The 21431-nt window shown below is 39.8% G+C and overlaps 1 protein-coding gene across 2 annotated transcripts in view; it reads right to left on the bottom strand.

The window, feature by feature from the left end:
• ptchd4 (patched domain containing 4) overlaps positions 1 to 21431 on the bottom strand; it is a 71012-nt gene that overhangs the window by 28413 nt on the left and 21168 nt on the right. For both annotated transcript variants that reach the window (XM_080882383.1, XM_080882384.1), the window contains exon 2: positions 14973 to 15468. In XM_080882383.1, coding sequence (XP_080738509.1) covers positions 14973 to 15468 — 496 coding nt within the window. The remainder of the gene's footprint in view (positions 1 to 14972; positions 15469 to 21431) is intronic.

The following is a 21431-nucleotide window of genomic DNA, read 5'->3' as shown; positions in this document are numbered from 1 at the left end:
TTACACATATTCAGCTCCCTTTAGTCATTCAGACCCCTGGAAATCTGTTCCAACCGAATTTTAACTTACTTACAACAAATGTCTCTGAAAACATCTCAAGCTGTTTTGCATAGTGACAGAATTTACAAAATTCAACATATTGAAGAACTTGTCATTTTATTTAAGAAGAAAAACTGCTTGATATATAGTTTGTTCTTTTTTCGTGTGTCTTGTCCATAACCTATTTCACAGTTGGCCTATTTTGTGTATACAAAGCATTTTTTCAAAGAAGCCGAGTAGATATGATGTATTGTATAGAGGGAGAGAAACGCTGCAGTCACGAACTGTATTATTCTTTTTGCTGTCTACTTCAACTTAACACTCACTGCTACCATTGCAGTCAGTTTTAGCTGCAGGAAACATGGAGGCTTCTTACACTGTAAATGCAGTAAGGTGTAAAATTTCACACAGCCAATTAGAGGCACACCAAGAGGCTCGTGGTTCTGAATACTGAGAGATGATGTTATGAGAACGGGAAGCAATCAGTTGAAAACCTAAAGATAAGTATTAAAGATAAATCCAAGGAAAAGACAAGGAATATACACAACTCCAAGTAGAAATTTCTTTTCCCCAAAGCAAGATCCAATTATGCTAGAAACATATAAAGAAGTATATTATATACACTCCAAATGGCTCGCTCTCCCAGAAACAGTGTATTTTTCCATTAAGTCATATCATCATGGAGGAGTATTAATTGATGTGCAGAAGTGGTTTATGACTCCTTTGTGCAGGCTTTAATAACGACCTTGAAGCTGTCATGCTACCACCATTCCAGAGGTACTCATGGCAATAACATCCACAGATCGATCATCAGTCATCCAGCCCTACTTATAGAAACAGGCAAGAATTCCTAGAAGGCTTTTCACCATCAGCAGAGACGGCCATAGCGCGTGACTGGCTGCGAATGTTAAGTGTCACTATCCATCTTGCCCTCACAGGATAAGAAAATATCAGTCCATAAAAGCATCAAGGTCCAGAAAGAGAAAGCTCCAACCACCTTGTAAATCATGCAGCGGCGCTGACAGGAACATCACTGCCTGGATTGATGAGGATTGAGAGCATGGTTAAGAACTTTTCATGAAAAAAATTTAATAACCAGTATTTCTGTATTTCCTGTAAAATAGTCAGATGTCTATTCTTATTAATGTACAGAATTCACCTGCTTGCAGCTACTACTGCACATTCACCCAATGTACATACTATGTATACTGTATATATATATATATATATATATATATATATATATATATATATTATATTCCTCTACAGACCCCCCCCCCCCCCCCCCCCCCCCCCATTTTTGCACATGTCGTGGAGCGTGTCAGGCTACATTTCACTGTGTGTTATACTTGTATAACTATGCATGTGACAAATAAAGAACCTTGAACCTTGAACCTTGAACTTCACCCACTCATGTGCTCTGGACGAGCTTGCAAAAGCAGCTCACCAGTTTGACAACCAGATAACTTTCAGGTAAACGCATTATATCCATTATTGTATACATATTCTGAGAGGAAGCAGATGGACAATCAACAATATTCAACATTTGGACACCACGGCTCCAGCTGCTAGGCCCAAGGCTGGAGCCCACCAAAACAACTCCCTGATAACGACTGTGTGATGACTATTCTTCCCGTCCCATGAAGGCCACCTGGGTTGGCTGGCAGACTGTTTACTTAGCCTGATAGAGCGAAGGACACTGTCTCCGCTGAACTATGGACACGCACACACATACACTTACACTGATAGGCACTCACTCATCCCCCCTCCCTTTCCAACGCCTTCGATGCTTGTTTCCGGCGAGGGAACACGGCGGGTCTGTGTGCCGCGCTGGAATGATAGCGCTGTGCAGGGTGGCTGCTGTGTTTCTTCGGATTACTCCTCACCCCCCACCCACCCCTGTGGCTTGTCATGTCTTCACAATGTTGTGCTGTGGACATTATGTGCTTTTTTATGCAAAGGAGTTTTTTTGTTTCCTGTTCTCATGCTGTCCTACCATGGAAGCACAGCATGAGTAGGGGTCTCTTTTTTCCTCTTGTACTTCCCCACTGTAATGTACATTTCAATGTTTTTCTCTGATTCTACCAATCTCCGACCTGTATCCCCATGTAATGTTTGTGCTATATGTGTAAGGTCGGGGGGGGGTCCCATTTCACTGCAGGGCAACCTGCATGTGACGAATAAAGCTTTGATTGACATATTGGCAGATGGAAAGACCACAGGCTAGACATGACATGACAGTTCCCCATAGGCGAAGCCAGAATATACTGATATTCCTTACATGGGACCTTATAGGTCAGAAACTAGAATTTCTTTATTGTCAGTTTAAGATCACAAAATAAGAACCTCAGCAGCAAACTTTAAAATTATAATCTGATGGATTTGTGGACACTTTTTAAAACTTATTTATCAGGTTAAAATAATGTAATTAGCAAGGTAATCCTAATACTATACCCATAAACAAAACTGGAAATAGATACGAGGTAGTGAAGCCATTACTGAACTGCCTTAGATCTGTATTTCTGTGCCCAGTAGGGGAAGACTACTCTGATTGTATAAAAGTCGAGGGAAAACATGACCCTTCAGCTTCTTTGCTCTATGACCTTAGTAAACACTTGTTGGGATTATGAGATCAGTTGCTACTTTAAAGTCAGAATGAAAAGAACATGATGTTAAATTTGTAAATTTTGTACAAATTAGAGGAAAAAAGTAGATAAAACATGGTAGACTTTATAGTATCAGTCTATAGCTTTTGAGCACATGAATTATCGCTCAGTTTCTAAGTCAAAAACTTCAGTCAAGACAGCAACGGTGAAAACAGCTGGCAAGCAGCCAACCTTGTTCTGTTGAAGGTAATAACACCAGCCCATTAGCACTGAAGCTCACCAATCAATACTTTCCATTTAATTCAGGCAACTATCTTTAATTGCTGAATTTTAAAGAGTCATCTCAGCTGTTTGGAGTGTAAAATCTGAATCTACACGAGCTTCAGGAAATCAGGACGCTACCAGCACAGCTTTTGTGCTGATGTTAATGCCAGAAGAGGTTTAAAAGTCTATAATTACTGAGTAACACCTTATGATTCCTAAACTGGAACTGTATCATTATGTTATTTTAAATGCTAACACCATTAACCAGTTATGTTGTTTGAGCAGTAGCAGAGGTAGCACCGCTCACCCTACAGACAATTAAAAGCATAAATATTTAAAAAAAAAAGCTACACTTCAAGGCTCAAGGTTCAAGGTTCTTTATTTGTCACATGTATAGTTATACAAGTGTAACACACAGTGAAATGTAGCCTGACACGCTCCTCGACATGTGCAAAAATTGGGGGAGGAACATTATATATATATATATATATATATATATATGTGTGTGTGTGTGTGTATATATATATATATATATATATACACATTGGGTGAATGTGCAGTAGTAGCAGCAAGCAGGTGAATTCTGTACATTAATATGAATAGACATCTGACTATTTTACAGGATAGACAATATAAACATATTTAAAATTAAAGGAATTTGGAATGTACATTGTGCCTTGGTTTAAAGTGTCTGGAAGAGAGTCCTGTCTCAGACAATTATAGATGATGTGAGAGGGCGGGTGTGTGTGTTTAGGGCCCGGATGGCTTGGGGATAGAGGCTCCTCTCTCTGTCCTTGCCTGGATGATGCGGAACCTTCTACCAGATTGCAGAAGTTGGAACAGTTTGTTGCCAGGATGGGACGGGTCCTTCAGTATCTGCGCTGCTCTAGTCCGGCATCTCGTGGTGTAGGTGTCCTGAAGCGGGGGGAGAGCAATCCTGCAGCAGCGTTCTGCTGTACGGATCACTCTCTGGAGAGCTTTTTGGTCCTTCACACAGCTGGTCCCGAACCACGATGTCATGTTCTGTGTGAGGATGCTCTCCACAGCGCCTGTATAGAAAATCCTGAGGATCTTTGGAGAGACCCTGAACTTCCTCAGTTGTTGTAGGTGATACAGGCGCTGCCTAGCCTTTTTGGTCTGGACCTGAATGTGGGCAGCCCATGTCAGGTCTGAGGAGATGTGGACACCAAGATACTTGAAGGACTGCACCCTCTCCACTGGAGCTCCATTGATGATAATGGGCTTGTAGTCTCTGTGCTGACCCCTTCTGAAGTCCACCACCAGCTCCTTGGTCTTGCCGATGTTCAGCTGGAGGTGGTTGTCCTGGCACCATGATGCCAGATTCTTCACTTCATCCATGTAAGCCATCTCATCGTTGTTGGAGATGGCACCCAACACCACTGTGTCGTCAGCAAACTTCCCAATGGTGTTGGAGCCATGGGTGGCCACACAGTCTGAAGTGTAGAGGGAGTAGAGCAGGGGCGAGAGGACACATCCCTGAGGTGCTCCTGTGTTGATGGTGATGCTGTTTAAGACGCATCTACCCACCCTCACCACCTGAGTTCTGCCAGTGAGGAAGTCCAACACCCATGCACACAGACGGCTGTTAAGTCCCAGATCCCTCAGCTTTGTGAACAGTCTGCAGGGCACTATTGTGTTAAACGCTGAACTGTAATCAACAAACAGCATTCGCACATAGTTACCCTGTTTCTTGTCCACGTGGCTGAGAGTGGTGTGTAGTGGTGTGTACACGGTTGTAATATTCCTCTTACCTTCTTGGACAGCCATGGCTTATGTTGTTGTGCCTACAAAAGAACCACTTGCTTGTTTAACATTCTAAATGTAAGGTCTCCTTTCACTCCCACTATTTTCTATTCCATTCTATGATGCCTCTTACGCTGACTGAACTTACGCAGGAACTGTTAAACAAGTAGATCCCACATAAACACTGTGTCCATGAGAGGAAAAACAAAGATCTCACAGCTGAAGTTAGTACCGACTCCAACTTCACAGTTGGTCTCCATAGTATACAGAGTAAGACCTCATTGCTATCTGGATTTTAGTATTAGAGTTTAGTATTGTGACTGGTCTCGCTGGTTTTGAGATTTCTTGGTTGACCTAAAAGGAACACATTCTTCCAACATACTTCCATTATGACTCATACAAGGCTGATGAATACAGACTGGCATTGTGGAGCTTCATCATGCACCAGAGAAACAAACAATAGCAGCCTGTTGTATTAACTAAATAAAATGCAGGTCTGGATGGTCGATATCCTGAATTTATATAAACCTGTCAGCAAGAGAAAGGAAAAAAGTGCCAGCACTACCTCTGCAACGTCCCAGCATGTATGTTTCATGAGTGCTGTTCTGCTTTCTTTTCTCTCCTCCTGCCTGTTTTTACACTTCTAACAGCCATCACATATCCAGAGAGAGAAGAAAGTGACAAGCTCAACTCAGCAGTAATTGGCCAGCTCGCATATGACACGGCAGATAGGCACAAGGGAGACAGACAAGAGGAGAGGGTGCTCCATATTAAACAAAGGTCCAAAGACATCTGACGGTACCTGCCCTGTGCAAATCTGCTTCCACTACATGATTCAAAGGCCACAGATGACATTAGTTAGACATTTGAGAGAGAATAATGGATTAATTTTACTACAGTGTGAAGGGAGGCTTTGATGAAACAGATAAAGAGAAACCATGACACAGCTTTACACTTAACAAGCCAATACAACTTTAGAGAGGAGCGACATCTCTTTTGTATTATTTGGATAGGATGGGACTTTTTTGAAACTATTTCAAAAATCATTTACTTTGTTCTCTGCTACATTTATGTGAAATTCAGCTGTTGTCTTCATAGTCTTGTGTTATAATCATTGGGCCTTTTGTGCTAATTTTATACCATGTTATTTTACCAGTGTTACAGTACTACATTTCCAAAGAAAGTGCTGCCCTTGTTACACGCGTCTTGTACTACAAATTATGTCACCTTAAATTCCTTTATGTAGTTTTTAGTTGACCTTAACCATCATTCTCTCAAACCTTAGCGTTTTCTAGCCCTGATAAGTTTCCAAATTGCATTACTATGTGTAACTGCTACGTTTCACAATGAAGATTGGTGCCTCATCATGCATAGCATTCTGCCTTTATAGTAGGTCAGAGATCAATTTCCATCCCATCAGACAGATGAAGAGATTTTTGGCTTTTATGCAGGAATGGCTTTCATCTGGCCACTCTACCAGCACAAAGAGAGAGAAGTTTTGGTCATTCGCAGACAATTAGAGAGTTTTCTGGGAGCTCTATTACCACATGGACCACACACTGTTTCTCTGTAGATGCATGTGTAACCACATGTGTAAATCCTGTATGTAAATCATATATGCTTTCTGGTTCTTCAAAAGTTTTTGACTGCAAAAGGGGATATCTCATTTTGATTTCAGTTGGGCCCTCATATTAAGCCCCTAATGTGCCTAGCGATTTTCCTTACTGAGGAGTTGGCAACACTGATTCCTCTCTGCATTTAACCTATTCACTCTGTGAAGCAGATGGCTGTCCCTCCATGAGCCTGGTTCTACTGGAGGTTTTTTCCTGTGAAAACAGAGTTTTTCCTTCCCACTGTCGCCAGAGTGCTTACACACAGGGCTCACTTGATTGTTGGGTTTTTCTCTGTATGTATTATTGTAGGGTCTACCTTACAATATAAGATACTCTTGTTTTGATTTGACGCTGTATAAATAAAATTGAATTAACTAAAATATGTCCACAGGGGGTGCTACACTGGCATGACACATTTGGTATCAGTTTCTATTACAGTTATCAGTGTCTGTCCTGATGTGGCACTGATATAGTGATAGGGGTGTGCCTCAGTCAGAACCTCCCAAAAGGAGGGTGGACATCTGCTACCTCTGAGGTCCTGTCACATGAAATTACAGACTTCATCAACTCCTCTCCATCTCCTTCTTCTGTCTCCACCTCCTGCCTCTTCCTCTTCATCTTCCATTCTCCTCTTCCCCTCTCTCCTCCCTCCTAAAATTCAGTCTCTGTCCTACCTTTCTGCAGAGTAAAAGAGGAAAAGGAAAGAGACAAAAATAGAATGTGATTTATTGGAAAGAAAAAAGGGAGCTTTTTCTTTCCAATAAATCAGTCTTTTTTTTTCTCTTTGATTTTTTTTAGCTTCTTTCACACCTCTAGCCCTTCATCTCCTCTGCCTCTAGGTCATAAGGAGGGAGCTGAGCCAGTCTCTTGTTCCTGAGTCTTACTTAAACTTAAGTTATGTCAGCTGGCATGCAGCCAAGCTCTACCAAAGCTCTGGGGATCTGGTGACCTTAGTAATACATAGAGAAGAAAGATATACTGTAGAGTAAATAGACAAGGTATATTTAAAGAACGAAAGGGAGACAGATAAGGAAAGAGAGGATATGATGGAGGAAAATGTGGAAAATGTACATTTAATGTATGTTTGAATGTGACACATGTTATTAAGCTTGTAATCCTGAAAACTACCTTAAATAAGTTCTCAGTCAGTTCTTATTTTGCCAGCCTTCATTTTAACCTCCACACATCTAGACCACCTCCCACCTAGGGGTGGGCGGTATAAACGGTATACGGTAGAAACTATATAAATTTGGCCAACGGTAGAGATTTTGACTATATTGTTCTACCGCAATAGTGCATGTTGATAGCGCATATCATCAGGCTGCGCCTGTTTTGGTCGAAAGCATTGCAGCGTATGTAAACAACATCATCTGCAAATTATGCCGGGCGACAGTAATAGCAAAGAGACAAAGCATTTTTGGAATATGGGGAAATCCAAAAACTGCACTTCCTCCACTTCTGTACCATTGATTCTTTAATGCTGAATTCTCTCGCAGCTGCTTTATTCCCATGTTGTTGCAGCATATTAACGACTAACCTCATATTGTGGATGGATTATCTCAGTTGTTCTCCTAACTGAAGTTTGGTCCATTTATAGCATCCTGCCATGCAAGTGCATTTGTCCCTAACCACCAGAAACCCTCACGTTAACTTTTATTGAGTGGAAAAAAGTTAGCGTCCATCCTTCAGCTTCAATGCGCTAATGTTATGCTAACATAGCTGTTTTTCTAGCGATCACGTAGGACATCATTACATACCAGCTAGTCCAACTTCAGTAACCCTACAAAAGTCACTGCTGTTTAGTTTTCTGTCGTCATTTATGTTTGAAGTGATAGCAGAGCTGTATGGTTTAATTTTTTCAGAAATCTCTCAGTCAGAACATGGCATATCATGTTTAGGTGGAAACTAGCAAGCTAACTTCCTGCTAACTTCTAACAAAGTTGAATTTACAGGGAGTGCAGAATTATTAGGCAAGTTGTATTTTTGAGGAATAATCTTATTATTGAACAACAACCATGTTCTCAATGAACCCAAAAAACTCATTAATATCAAAGCTGAATGTTTTTGGAAGTAGTTTTTAGTTTGTTTTTAGTTTTAGCTATTTTAGGGGGATATCTGTGTGTGCAGGTGACTATTACTGTGCATAATTATTAGGCAACTTAACAAAAAACAAATATATACCCATTTCAATTATTTATTTTTACCAGTGAAACCAATATAACATCTCCACTAGGGCTGGGTATCGTCACTGATTTCTAGAATCGATTCAATTCCGATTCACAAGGTCCCGAATCGATTCGATCCACGATTCAATTTAATTCGATTCGATTCGATTTGAATCTGGGAAATTTTGACAGTCAGAAATATTATAATTCAGATCAGTACATTTACATATTTTTGTATCTATTAAAAGGAAGCTGACACACGCAAGACTTTATCAGAGGTGTGAGCATCACAGCAGAGGCCTTTGTGTCAAAGTAGCTGAAGATAAAACACAGAAAAACATGAAGGTGATTTTCCTGGCCTGGGATTTTATAAAAATAATCTGCAGTACATCAAAAACGAAAGAAAACCATTAATCAACACATGAACATTACCTCTGAAGTTACAGCGGTTTTATTAGAGACACGGCTAAGCGTTTTGCATTTTGCTTAATTTTAAAAAATTAAAATTTGTTCAATATTGAACGGCAGAAATTAGGTTTACTTTTCGGAAGTAAGTAAAAGGGAAAAAAAAACGTCGTCCGACAGCGCTGTAAACAACGGTAGACTTGTGCGTAACAAGCAAGCGAATAATGCAGAAAAGAGAGAGAGAGAGAGAGCTGTGCATGAAGTGTGATTTGTTTTTGTTTTTTATCCTGAAAAGTCAGCAAAAGTCAGAGGGAATTCATGACGATGTTTATGTGAAGCGTAGTTTGGATCTTCTTTTGCTGCTGGTTCGGTCAATATTGTTTGGAGAGAGATAAAACTAACAGCCATATGATCAGTGCAAAAAGGGCATAAACAAAAAGCGCGGACCCGCGGATCAGAATCAGCGAGCTGTCGGCTTTCAGCCCCGACCGTCAGCTGAGAAAGGCGACATCTCACTGATTCTGATCCGCGGGTCCGCGCTGTGTGTTTACGTCTTTGTGCAGAAGCCGTGTACCTGCTCTCATTTACTGTGTTAGCTGTTTGGTGGTTGTTGAAATTTTGTGATCTTTCACCTGAGATTCTGGCATTTCGGGCAAAATAAATTAATATTAAAAAATCGATTCAGGATTTTAATGAATCGATTTTACGTTATCCAAGCCAGAATCTATTTTAATCGATAAATCGATTATAAAAACCCACCCCTAATCTCCACATTCACAAATATACATTTCTGACATTCAAAAACAAAACAAAAACAAATCAGCAACCAATATAGCCACCTTTCTTTGCAAGGACACTCAAAAGCCTGCCATCCATGGATTCTGTCAGTGTTTGGATCTGTTCACCATCAACATTGCATGCAGCAGCAACCACAGCCTCCCAGACACTGTTCTGGGAGGCTGTGTTAAATGTGTACTGTTTTCCCTCCTTGTAAATCTCACATTTGTTGATGGACCACAGGTTCTCAATGGGGTTCAGATCAGGTGAACAAGGTGGGCATGTCATTAGTTTTTCTTCTTTTATACCCTTTCTTGCCAGCCACGCTGTGGAGTACTTGGACGCGTGTGATGGAGCATTGTTTCTGCATGAAAATCGTGTTTTTCTTGAAGGATGCTGTTAGGTTTTGTATTGTTGATTGTCATTTATGCTTAGAAATATCTACTTATATATGCTTAGAGTTTTATAATTAGTTGTAGATTGGTAGAGGTTTGATCCTTAATAGTCTGCAAACTTTGTGTGCATTAGAGAGCACTCTGGGAGCACGAGAGAGGTCCTACCTTGTCTTATTGTTTTACAGTAGGATTAACGTAGCTACGTCTGTTCTAGTCTAAGTACTTTTTGTTTAGATGAACTGCTGGACTTCCTCACCATGTTATCTAGGGTGAACAATCTAGGGTGAGGGGGAGACTACCCTCTTCCTGACCAAGGATGTTTGCTTTTGTGCTTTCATGTTATATGACCCTTTGATCAGCAGTACCCCACACACACACACACACACACACACACACACACACACACACACACACACACACACACACACACACACACACACACACACACACACACACACACACAGAGTATTCTTTGTTCACATGTATACCTATGTAAGATGCTATATGTTAATGACCCTATGCATATTCATGTAACCACAATAAAAGGAGTGCTATGGGGAACCTGGCTGAGAGTCTGATGGAGGTCAAGTGGTGGAACAACACTTGGCTCCAGGCAGGTCTCCCTCATGCATGAGTAACAAGAAGAACTTTGCCTACTTCGTGTCTTGCTTGCTGTGTAATTATATTGCCTTCAACGTTCCAGCGAATAGGTTCAAGCTACAAACCTATCAGATGCAGACTTCTTCCTGTACCACTGCTTGAAGAAGGTGTCTTCCAGAAACTGGCAGTAGGACTGGGAGTTGAGCTTGACTCCATCCTCAACCCGAAAAGGCCCCACAAGCTCATCTTTGATGATACCAGCCCAAACCAGTACTCCACCTCCACCTTGCTGGCGTCTGAGTCGGACTGGAGCTCTCTGCCCTTTACCAATTCAGCCACGGGCCCATCCATCTGGCCCATCAAGACTCACTCTCATTTCATCAGTCCATAAAACCTTAGAAAAATCAGTCTTGAGATATTTCTTGGCCCAGTCTTGACGTTTCAGCTTGTGTGTCTTGTTCAGTGGTGGTCGTCTTTCAGCCTTTCTTGCCTTGGCCATGTCTCTGAGTATTGCACACCTTGTGCTTTTGGGCACTCCAGTGATGTTGCAGCTCTGAAATATGGCCAAACTGGTGGCAAGTGGCATCTTGGCAGCTGCACGCTTGACTTTTCTCAGTTCATGGGCAGTTATTTTGTGCCTTGGTTTTTCCACACGCTTCTTGCGACCCTGTTGAGTATTTTGAATGAAATGCTTGATTGTTCGATGATCACGCTTCAGAAGCTTTGCAATTTTGAGACTGCTGCATCCCTCTGCAAGGTATCTCACTATTTTTGACTTTTCTGAGCCTGTCAAGTCCTTCTTTTGACCCATTTTGCCAAAGGAAAGGACGTTGCCTAATAATTATGCACACCTGATATAGGGTGTTGATGTCATTAGACCCCTTCTCATTACAGAGATGCACATCACCTAATATGCTTAATTGGTAGTAGGCTTTCGAGCCTATGCAGCTTGGAGTAAGACAACATGCATGAAGAGGATGATGTGGACAAAATACTCATTTGCCTAATAATTCTGCACTCCCTGTAATAAATTCTGTTTTCATGGATGCCTGGATGTTAAACTTAATTGTTACACCTGGTAAAGCAGCAATGCTTATTATTTTAATAGAGATGAAAGAATTTAGACAGTTTATAACTCTCAGTTATGCCGCAGTGTTCGTTTGATTTTGGGGCCTGAAGCAGACGGAGTTTTGGACCCAGATTACTCTGCAAGGCTTCTGACTACGGCAGCCGTAATGCTCTGGCAATCCATCCTTCACAGTGTTGCCAACTTAGCGACTTTGTCGCTATATTTAGCGAGTTTTCAGACCCCCTTAGCGACTTTTTTTCTAAAAAGTGACTAGCGACAAATCTGGCGACTTTTTCTGGTATTATTGGAGACTTATTTATGACAACTTTTTGAGGGCAGGAGACGTTCACACCCATGCGTCCAAACTGCAAATGAATCGCGTATAAGCGAAGCCGCTGCTTCCGCACTGACTGTAACGCAGTCAGTTTTTCTTTTACTGTGATTCTGTTTTGTGGATCACAATGTTTAAAACTACTGGGGTGATCGTGGCTCAAGAGTTGGGAGTTCGCCTTGTAATCGGAAGGTTGCCGGTTCGAGCCCCAGCTTGGACAGTCTCGGTCGTTGTGTCCTTGGGCAAGACACTTCACCCGTTGCCTACTGGTGGTGGTCAGAGGGCCCGGTGGCGCCAGTGTCCGGCAGCCTCGCCTCTGTCAGTGCGCCCCAGGGTGGCTGTGGCTACATTGTAGCTTGCCATCACGTGTGTGTGAATGGGTGGATGACAGGTTGTGTAAAGCGCTTTGGGGTCCTTAGGGACTAGAAAAGTGCTATACAAATACAGGCCATTTACCATTTACTTATAAACACACACACACAAAGTAACTCCACCAGAGCGTCTATTTTGGGTCACTTATGCCGGTCCAAGCCCGGGTAAAGGAGCAGGGTTGGAATTGTGACATTAAAAAACAATAATTGCTAAAAGAAATTAAATTTATAGTTCTAAATAAATTCTAAATGCATTTACAATGTTTTTTACTCACTTCTTGTCTCTTCCACTATTTTATTTCTCTCTCCAACAACATAGGTTGCAATTACATTAGCATGACCAATTATGCAAATTAGGCAATGACGTCATTTAGCGAATTCTAGCGACTTTTAGGACAACCAATAGCGATTTTCCTTACTGAGGAGTTGGCAACACTGATCCTTCATAGCTTACTAAAGTTGTACTAAAACATTTTTTGACAGATTTCTGCGCGCCTTGTACTACATAAAATCGGTTCGAGGTCAGAATTCATACATAAGGATGCTGATGACCCTGATACATGCTTCAAATTATACAGTGATATGGATTTTAGGCCATATTGCCCAGCCCTACTCCTACCTTTACAAACCAAAAAGAATCTTTCTTCTTTGCCACATCATCCAAAACTGATAACCAATTTGGCATCAAGAATACCTGAAAATGCACATCTCACTGCTAGCATGTTGCTGATTCAGCAGGTTTTCTACTGGCAAACACTGTTGAGTTATTGTAATCACACTACATTTTTCAATAACACAGCAACCCATTACTGAACTAAATTCATTACTAAAATTACACTTACATTTCTATCATTAATCATGTTACAAAGTTTCTTTAGTTATCTGCACACCAACGCAAAGCTAGCCAAAAATGAGTGATGATAAAGCTAAGTGTATACCCAACAGCCAGCAGCCAGAGTGAACTTCAACAGGTAACAGACTGATTAGAAGTCAGGCCACAGCCTCCAATTCTACCTGTTCATATTTCTAAAGTAGAGTCAGTGTGGCAATCGCTTTGAAGTCTCTTTGTGCTGGTTTTCATCTTTGCTTGGTGTTGTCGACTTTGTGTTCATAGGTAAGTTTGAAAACAAAGATCATATGTGTGTCTTCATAAGGATAGGGATTTGTGTTGGTGTGTGGGACTGTAGCTTAAGGTTTATACTGATAACTGGTTATTAAGAAACAATGTGATTCAGGTCATTTTTTGAAGTAATATTTATGTTAATTTGCAATGTTCAGTACCTGCATTTTTAGTTGTCAATGTCAAGGATTAAAATACTGATATTGTATTGTACTGCTTTCTATTTTTCTAATAAAATTGAAAGGATTGAACAGGGGAAAAAAAAATCTTATGACACTTTATGCAATCGAGGCATATTCTGTAATTTTCTAAAAAAACAAAAAATAACAAACAAATAAAAAATACAAAACAAAAACAAGCCTGCTGGAGGGGAAAATTCTCCTCTACAACATGTAACTTACGATACCATGAAATACTGAGTAAATGTTTTTCTTAGATTAGATCTTAGATTTACATTGCATTAACATTTTACTGCATTGGCATCCTATACTATAGTTTGTTATTTGAAAGATGTATATGGCCTTAGCTAACAGGAACAGCAAGCTAGTATGTTAGCAAACTGTTTGATTTTTGTAGGGTTTTTTTGTAAAAAAAATAAAAATAAAAGGAAATACATTTTTGATTTTCAGTTAGAATGTTAGAATGTTTTTTGTCTCATTGCTAAGACTCTGGAACACAATTTTTAAAATAAAGACATAATCCCATAGGATAGAGTCATCACCAAGGATGACTTGGACCTCATGGGCATAACTTATTGGTAGTGAGTCTCATCACACAAAAGCTTTAAGGCGTTAATTAGTCTTGTGCTACCAGATAAGGATGCACCTTCACAGTATTTCAGTGAACTTGCTTTGCCCTCTAGTTTGGATGGGACTTCAGTGTGATCTCTACAGAGAAAAGAGTAAATGTCTTTTTTTTTTTTTTTTTACTGTACACGGTGGTATGTATACATTTGCAAACAATAACTCATTCACTTAAAAATAAAAACCCACAACATCACTGCAGTAGAAACTCGTGAATTTTGATGACCTGGGCATTCATGATTCAGACAAAAAATTTTTAAAAAACACAAAAAGGAGTTCCTGCAGTGAATCAAGACTATCAAATGACTGAAATGTGCCATAAGTTAAACATAACTTTGAATTCAAATTTAGATTTTAATTATATTGGACGTGACTTCATGGTAAATTCTGGTTTGGATTTTGATGGAGTTCAACCTGAAATTCTGTTCAGTAAGGATAGGATTGCCTTGAGAAAGGTTGTGGTGATAAAGATCAGCCAAACAAACACATATCATGCTTATTACTTTGCAGCAGTGTTGCCCATCACAATTTGCAAACCACAATCAACTCACTATCAGTGTGAACCTAAGATAAGCATTTTTACCCAAACAACTGTATACACACACACACATGAACACACATTTTCTGTTATGACCCATATTGCCACTCACCCATTGCAAAGAATGGTATCCCCAGTAGTGTAGAGTTGAACTTCCCATCTGATATGAAGAAGATCCCTGCAGCCGTCACATTGGCAATGCAGATGGTCAGCACACCCAGGAGTCCCAGGAAAGGTTTCCCCCTTAGGCAGTCCCGCATAGAGCTGGAGATGGTGGCGGCCAGGAGCACCAGCACCAGACTGACCAACACCTCACCCTTGGCCAGCAGGCCCGTCTGGTGGAAGTCCCGCCACAGACTGAAGGATGTGAGTGACTGGATGTGGAGCTGGTCTGCTGCATGGGGGACCTCGGCTGTGGACAGTCGACTGGCCAGGGCACAGAACTCATTCTCCCAGCGCTCTGCAATAGCATCCTGCACCACGGGTCCATGATTTCGGAGGTAGTATGTGATTTGGACAGCACGAGCAAACTTGACCTGCTGGTCACGGCTGTTGGGTGAGAAGGACACACCGCCCAGCTGGTGCCCGATGAAGGCCACACGGCCATCCTGCACAGAATTCAGAGGTATTAGATATTAGCTGCAATTAAAGTAGCATACCATGGAAGGCACAGGAGTCCAGTAACTTCAAAGCAAATGTCCTGCTTCTCACTATACGTTCTTTGATACCAGCTTTCATTTTTGTTCTATTTGCTTTACTTTTTAATATGAACCCACCTCACAGCTGCGGACAGGACTGATGCTGCTCTGTACTAATTTTTTCATTAATCAGATTGTACAGCACAAACAAGACGTCACAGTGACAAGAGCATGGAGGTAAGTCCAAGAAGAATTGCACAGGAGGAATTCAATAAGCCTGCTGGAACAATAAAAGTGAGTAAGCATTAGTCTATCACACAGAAGTCAGATTATAATAGAAGCCTGTTGGTTGTTGTTACACAACCATTCATTATTAAGTTGAAAGTATTGGCAGAACTACTGATGTATAAGGTGCCAAATGATACAGCAGTGCAGCCCAGCAAAGGCAAGGGATGACCAAATAATGCTACATGCTATAAGGGTCTGATGCAAACAGAAGCATGAAAAATATGCATCAATCTCTTGGCTTCACCCAGGTAAAAGGTGACTCGTTGAGAAAAATTTAACTGTTCCAAATGAGAAATAAAAAGATGTGTCACTGGGTAATGGGGTTTCCACAATTACCTTAAACCTGTTCCTGTTATATTAGCCATTACTGCGCCACAGACTACATCAAAAAAAAGTTATAATGCCACTGGTACATTATAACTTTTTTTCTTTTCAGGAATGGCTGCTGAAGGCATCCTGAGGTAGGTCAAAGTTATCACACCAGTGATGATGTCAAGCAAACTAAAAACGAAATTAAAAGCAATTCTGAAAAAAAGGCAATGACAACAAAATTCATTAATAGAACATTAAGATTAATTATTTTAATTATTTAATTATTCATAAGTGGAAAACATTTAACACAGCTATTAATCTTCCCAGAAGAGGGTGTTCTGGCATTTTCACCCCAAGGTAAGATTGTGCAATGATCAAAGAAAAAGCACAAAAATAAATAGAATAAAGGAAATGAATCAAAAGTTACTTTTCAGATGTTAAACTTCACTGTTAACCTCCTAAGACCCAAACTCTTTCATGGCATGCATTTTTAATTTCTCTTTGCTATTTGGGCTGATTGGACCTGATGAATGTAAAAACAAAGAATTGCGTGATTTTATTTTTTTTACCTGATTTTATTTTTGAGAAAAAACGAGATCCACATAAGAGGACATTCACTGTAAATTTTGACAGAACAGTGGCAGTATAACATCCTCGTAAATGGATATCAGGCCCTCCCATATGGAAAAGATATATATAAAACTTATAAAGTTTGTATCTGTCTTGTGTGAAACCTGTATGAAAAGCATACAAAAGTGAAAACAGATATAAGATCCCTTGAAAAATTATATAAATGAAACTTGTATGTTTTGGATACTTACTAAAACAATATATGAAAGTAATGAGAAAGTGGCCACTTTCATGAGTAAATCATATAAGCCTTGTATGATTCACTATATGAAGTAGGCCACATCTTATGCAAGTCTTTTATAAGTTTTTACTATTTCTTTTCCATATGGGCTTGTAGAGCAAAATTGACTATTTTGGTCTAGACAACCCAAAATGTGATATCCACATATGTGGACGCCAGGTCCTAGGAGATTAAAGAACAGTTAGAAAAAGACTGAACAAGTAGAGTCTGTTTGGAAGGGTCTGAAAGGTCCTTTCTTTAAACAGAGCACGGCAGCACAACTTAGCTAACATGTTTCATTACTTGAGGCAAAAACATACTGCTGCATAGAACCAGGCTGTGAAAGACAAAAAACTAGCAGCCTCACTGGTTACACGTGCTACTGACACTCTAGATGACACGAAGAAAAAATGCTGGATGGACAATAATAATGCAGTTAAATGGTGGAAAAGCAGAAAATAGAAAATATTTTTCAGTTGTATTCTGTCATAATATTGTCGGCTCAGAGTTACTAGATACAGTATTTACTTTAGTTATAATTAAACCAAAGTTTTACACACACTCATGTTATCCATCTACATTTTTTATTTAAAACTAATATTGCGACTAATATTGCACTACAATGGGACCTTATTTCAATGGAAATTCAAATTCAAATGAGGAAATCTGTCCTCAGTGACAGTAGATGTTTGGGAAAGATGGATCGAAAATAGTCTTCATTTACTTGCACTTATAAAGGCTATAAACTCGAGTCCATGAAATGTTCACAATTTTTTTCTCTATATCATCAGAAATATTGTTATTGCAGATTTTCTTGAAATATCTTCCTCCAATTTTGAGACTATACTGCCCACCCTGTTTCTGGATTTTGGTTTAGTTTTTGAAAAACAACACAACAATTACATAGTAAAATATTTCATGTTATTCTTCAGCTGATGTTCTCTTTAAATTGTTTTAGAACCAGATAATTTCTCATTTTACCCTGATACATAAAAGAGGGTGGGCTTTCTTTTTTATATGAGGATCCTGCATTGAAAGTATATATGAAAGACATAAAAAAAATAGTATAGTTTTTGTTGTTCATCATTTATTTCCCTTGCCTGGTTTAGATTTTTAGGTAATGTGTCCAAATATGTGTATTTATTGTGACTGTATGGTAAAGTCATTAAACTAATAATGCACACATTATAGCTATAAGCTTATGCCTCAAAAGTAATTATACAATTATTTAAAGCTGCAGCGCAAATATTGTATTGGTCTATTTAATCACTAAATCAAGACACGCACCAGTGAAACTGTGAAACTCCTGCCTGGTTTCCGCAACCAGAACAGTTTCAGTTTTAATTTGCAGCTTATTGTAGATGTGCTTTATCTTGTCACAAACACAATAATCCAGCACAATCAAATAGTCGCAATGTACTGTTTCACAGCAGGGAGCTTGATAAAAATCTGAGGCTTCTAGATAAATAAATCCCTGCAATTGTTTGCTTCATTTTCAGTAAACAATTTACTTCAGTGTGAGGAGAAAGGAGTTATTCCACTCTGGGATTATGTGAACAGCAGAATAAACTGGTGGTGGACACTGCATTTTGAAGTCACATGATTGAGCTCATCCATAACTCAAAAGTCAGGTTTTCTGTCAGAGTCTGAGACTTTTATTACTGTCTGCTTCAAATCGATCCATTTATAAGAGCGAGATCTGCATGTTATTTTTGAGCTTTATCATTCTTCGAAAACAATCCCAACTCGGTGCTTCAGATTTGTCATTTCGTGACAGTGTACGAACATGTTTATGTAATGTAATCACATTACATTGCTGAGGGAGCTCAAAAAGCTTTTGCTCCAATTTCACTTGTGTAATTTCGCAAAGCTCAAATTACTCTATCACACTCACTTCTTGGTTTCACTAAAGCATTTCAAATGAATCTCAACAGTCACAGCACACTTATGTATAAATATCTGCACTGAGCCAATACATGCTCAGAGTGTGTGCAGTCTTAAACATGCGTGCCTTTGAAGCTTTAAAGAAAGTGAGTAATGAGACATAATCGGGGCAACAATTTCTGTGCCTGCAGAATTGTCAGCTTTGTTCTCTATTCTTTTTTGTGGCAGTCCTTATAAGACAAAATATACTTGCGTATGAGAGTGAGGCCAGGTGAGCACAGAGAGACAAAAAAGGAACTGTGTGTGATAAATGTGCTGAGTGATGTGTGAAAGAGGGAGGTGACACCTCACTGCTGTCTGAGGTGAGATGGAGGTGGTGATGGTGGAAGAGGTGGAGAAAGAGCTTTCCTGGTCCAACCCCTACTAGTATTTGAGTTTTCTTTAAAATACCTAATTTTTCACTATGTTCAATAAGTCCACATTAGGTTCAAACCAACACATTATTAAATAAGCAAAAGGTAAAAAAAAAAATGTGTAAGAAGACCTACAGTAAGAATCAGGAAGGTTTGAATTTTCAAACATATGCTACAACCATTATGCTAGCCCAGGTTTGTTATTAGCCACCTGTTACGTTGGGATAGTTTTACATAAATGATAAATACAGCCTAAAGGAGTTAATAGAACTAAAGACTTGTATTCTAAAAGACTCAGACAGATGAGATTTCTGAAAACCATCTACCTTCAGTTGTTCTGCTTACATCAGCTTGTAGCTTATGTCTCTCACAGCTTATGTGTTAGGTGATATAGTAATCACTCACCACTCTCTCGCTTTTCCCTCTTACTGGTGCAGTGAGAGCTACACCTTGTCCTACACCACACACCTATTCTGGTATTAAAAGTAAAGGTGGCTAGTACTCTGTTAGCTCCCCAGCAGCACAGTCTCTAACAACGTTTGTTGTGAAAATCCAGCTTTGCATTATGTTCTGCCAAGGGTATAACCCCCACACCCCACTCACAAATTTTGTGATAGAGCGAATGTTTTAAATATTTGATTGCAGAATAAAATGCAGAATATTTGTTGGCAAACCTAATTGTAGCTGGTTTGGCACTGACCGGGTGGATTTTAAGATAGTAACCTAAACCAAATCCTACACCTAAGACAGGTAGTTGATAGGTTTGTTTAGCACAAACCCCTCGCTGGAACAATTAGAAACAATTCTACTACAATGGCAAAAAGCACTGGACACCAGGCAGAGCTCTTTGTGTGATCTCGTGCACGAGGGAGAGAACTGTGACGAGCGCTGCTCCTGACGCTCGAACCCCAGTCACTCTCAGTTAGCTCCCCCGTAGCACTGCTCTTTGTTGTGGTTACATGAATATGCATAGGTTCATTAACATATGACATCTTACATAGGCATACACGTGAACAAAGAGTACCATCTGTGTGTATGTGTAGGTATGCGTGTGTGTTTTTGTGTGTGTGTCAAGATGTGACCCTGTGAACGACTCCCCAGAGCTGGTGCCAGGAGTCTAGCGGTCCACCTAAACAAAGGGCTCTTATAATTAAACAGATACAGAGTAGGTGTCCTCCTATACCATAAATCAGTAAGAGAAGGTACGACCTCTCTCATGACCTTAGGGTGTGTGTGCATGCCAGAACCCTCTGGAAGGCACACTACTAAGGATCAGACAGCCTATCAATATGCAATCGATTATATATACTCATATAAGCATATATGAGTATATATTTCTAAACATACATCACAATCCAACAATATAAACCTAACAGTAGTCATTATTGAAATTAAAGTGATTGGACGTGCAAAAAGATGTCCAAGTCAAAATTACTGAGGAGTAGAAAGTAAAACCTGACCCAAACATGTTTTCACTCATAGTGACCTTCTGAGGTGAAACATACGACTGGATTTAGACTTCTGTGGGAACTCTGAATTCTAACTTACGATGTAACCAGAAAACCTTCTTAACCCTACACCACAACCTTCCACGCCATTCAAGTTGTTGCAGACTGCATCAACCTGACGTGTAGTTCCATAAACAAACCAAACCATATTCCTGGATCCTAAACCTGTGTTTTGGAGGTCCTACGGTATATTTCTTGTCATGGTTTGCTTTTGTCTGTTGAAAAGCTCATCTTGCTAGTTTGGGGTTTCTTTAACTCTTGCTCTTTACTGTGTCTTTGCAATAAGAGTTAAAGAAACTTTTGCCATTTTAGCTAAGAACAGCTAAGATGGCTGTTCTTAGCTAAGAACAGCTAAGATGGCAAAAGTCTTCATTTCTGTACAGAAGTTGACTGCTGAAACACTTTTAACCCCATTCAGCTCAACCCCCACAACCACCAATGGGGTTCCCATTGGTGCAAATGAACACTTAAAACTCAGGGATGCTACAGTTATTCATAATAAAATTTAACAGTCATATAAATTACAAGAGTTTTCTGGTAGAAAACAGCAAAACAGGAATGTTTGCAGATATGGTAAAAGGCTATCAGGGAAAGCAGACTGCTTATAATTATGTACAAGACTTTTCAGATTTCATCACTATACAATACTGAGCTTAATATTATATCCCCAGCCTGTAA

Source organism: Rhamphochromis sp. 'chilingali' (genome assembly GCF_963969265.1).
Source record: "Rhamphochromis sp. 'chilingali' genome assembly, chromosome: 5".
NCBI classification, from domain to species: domain Eukaryota; kingdom Metazoa; phylum Chordata; class Actinopteri; order Cichliformes; family Cichlidae; genus Rhamphochromis; species Rhamphochromis sp. 'chilingali'.
Note: the sequence above shows the minus strand (reverse complement) of the source record. Positions and strands in the feature narration are given on the sequence as shown.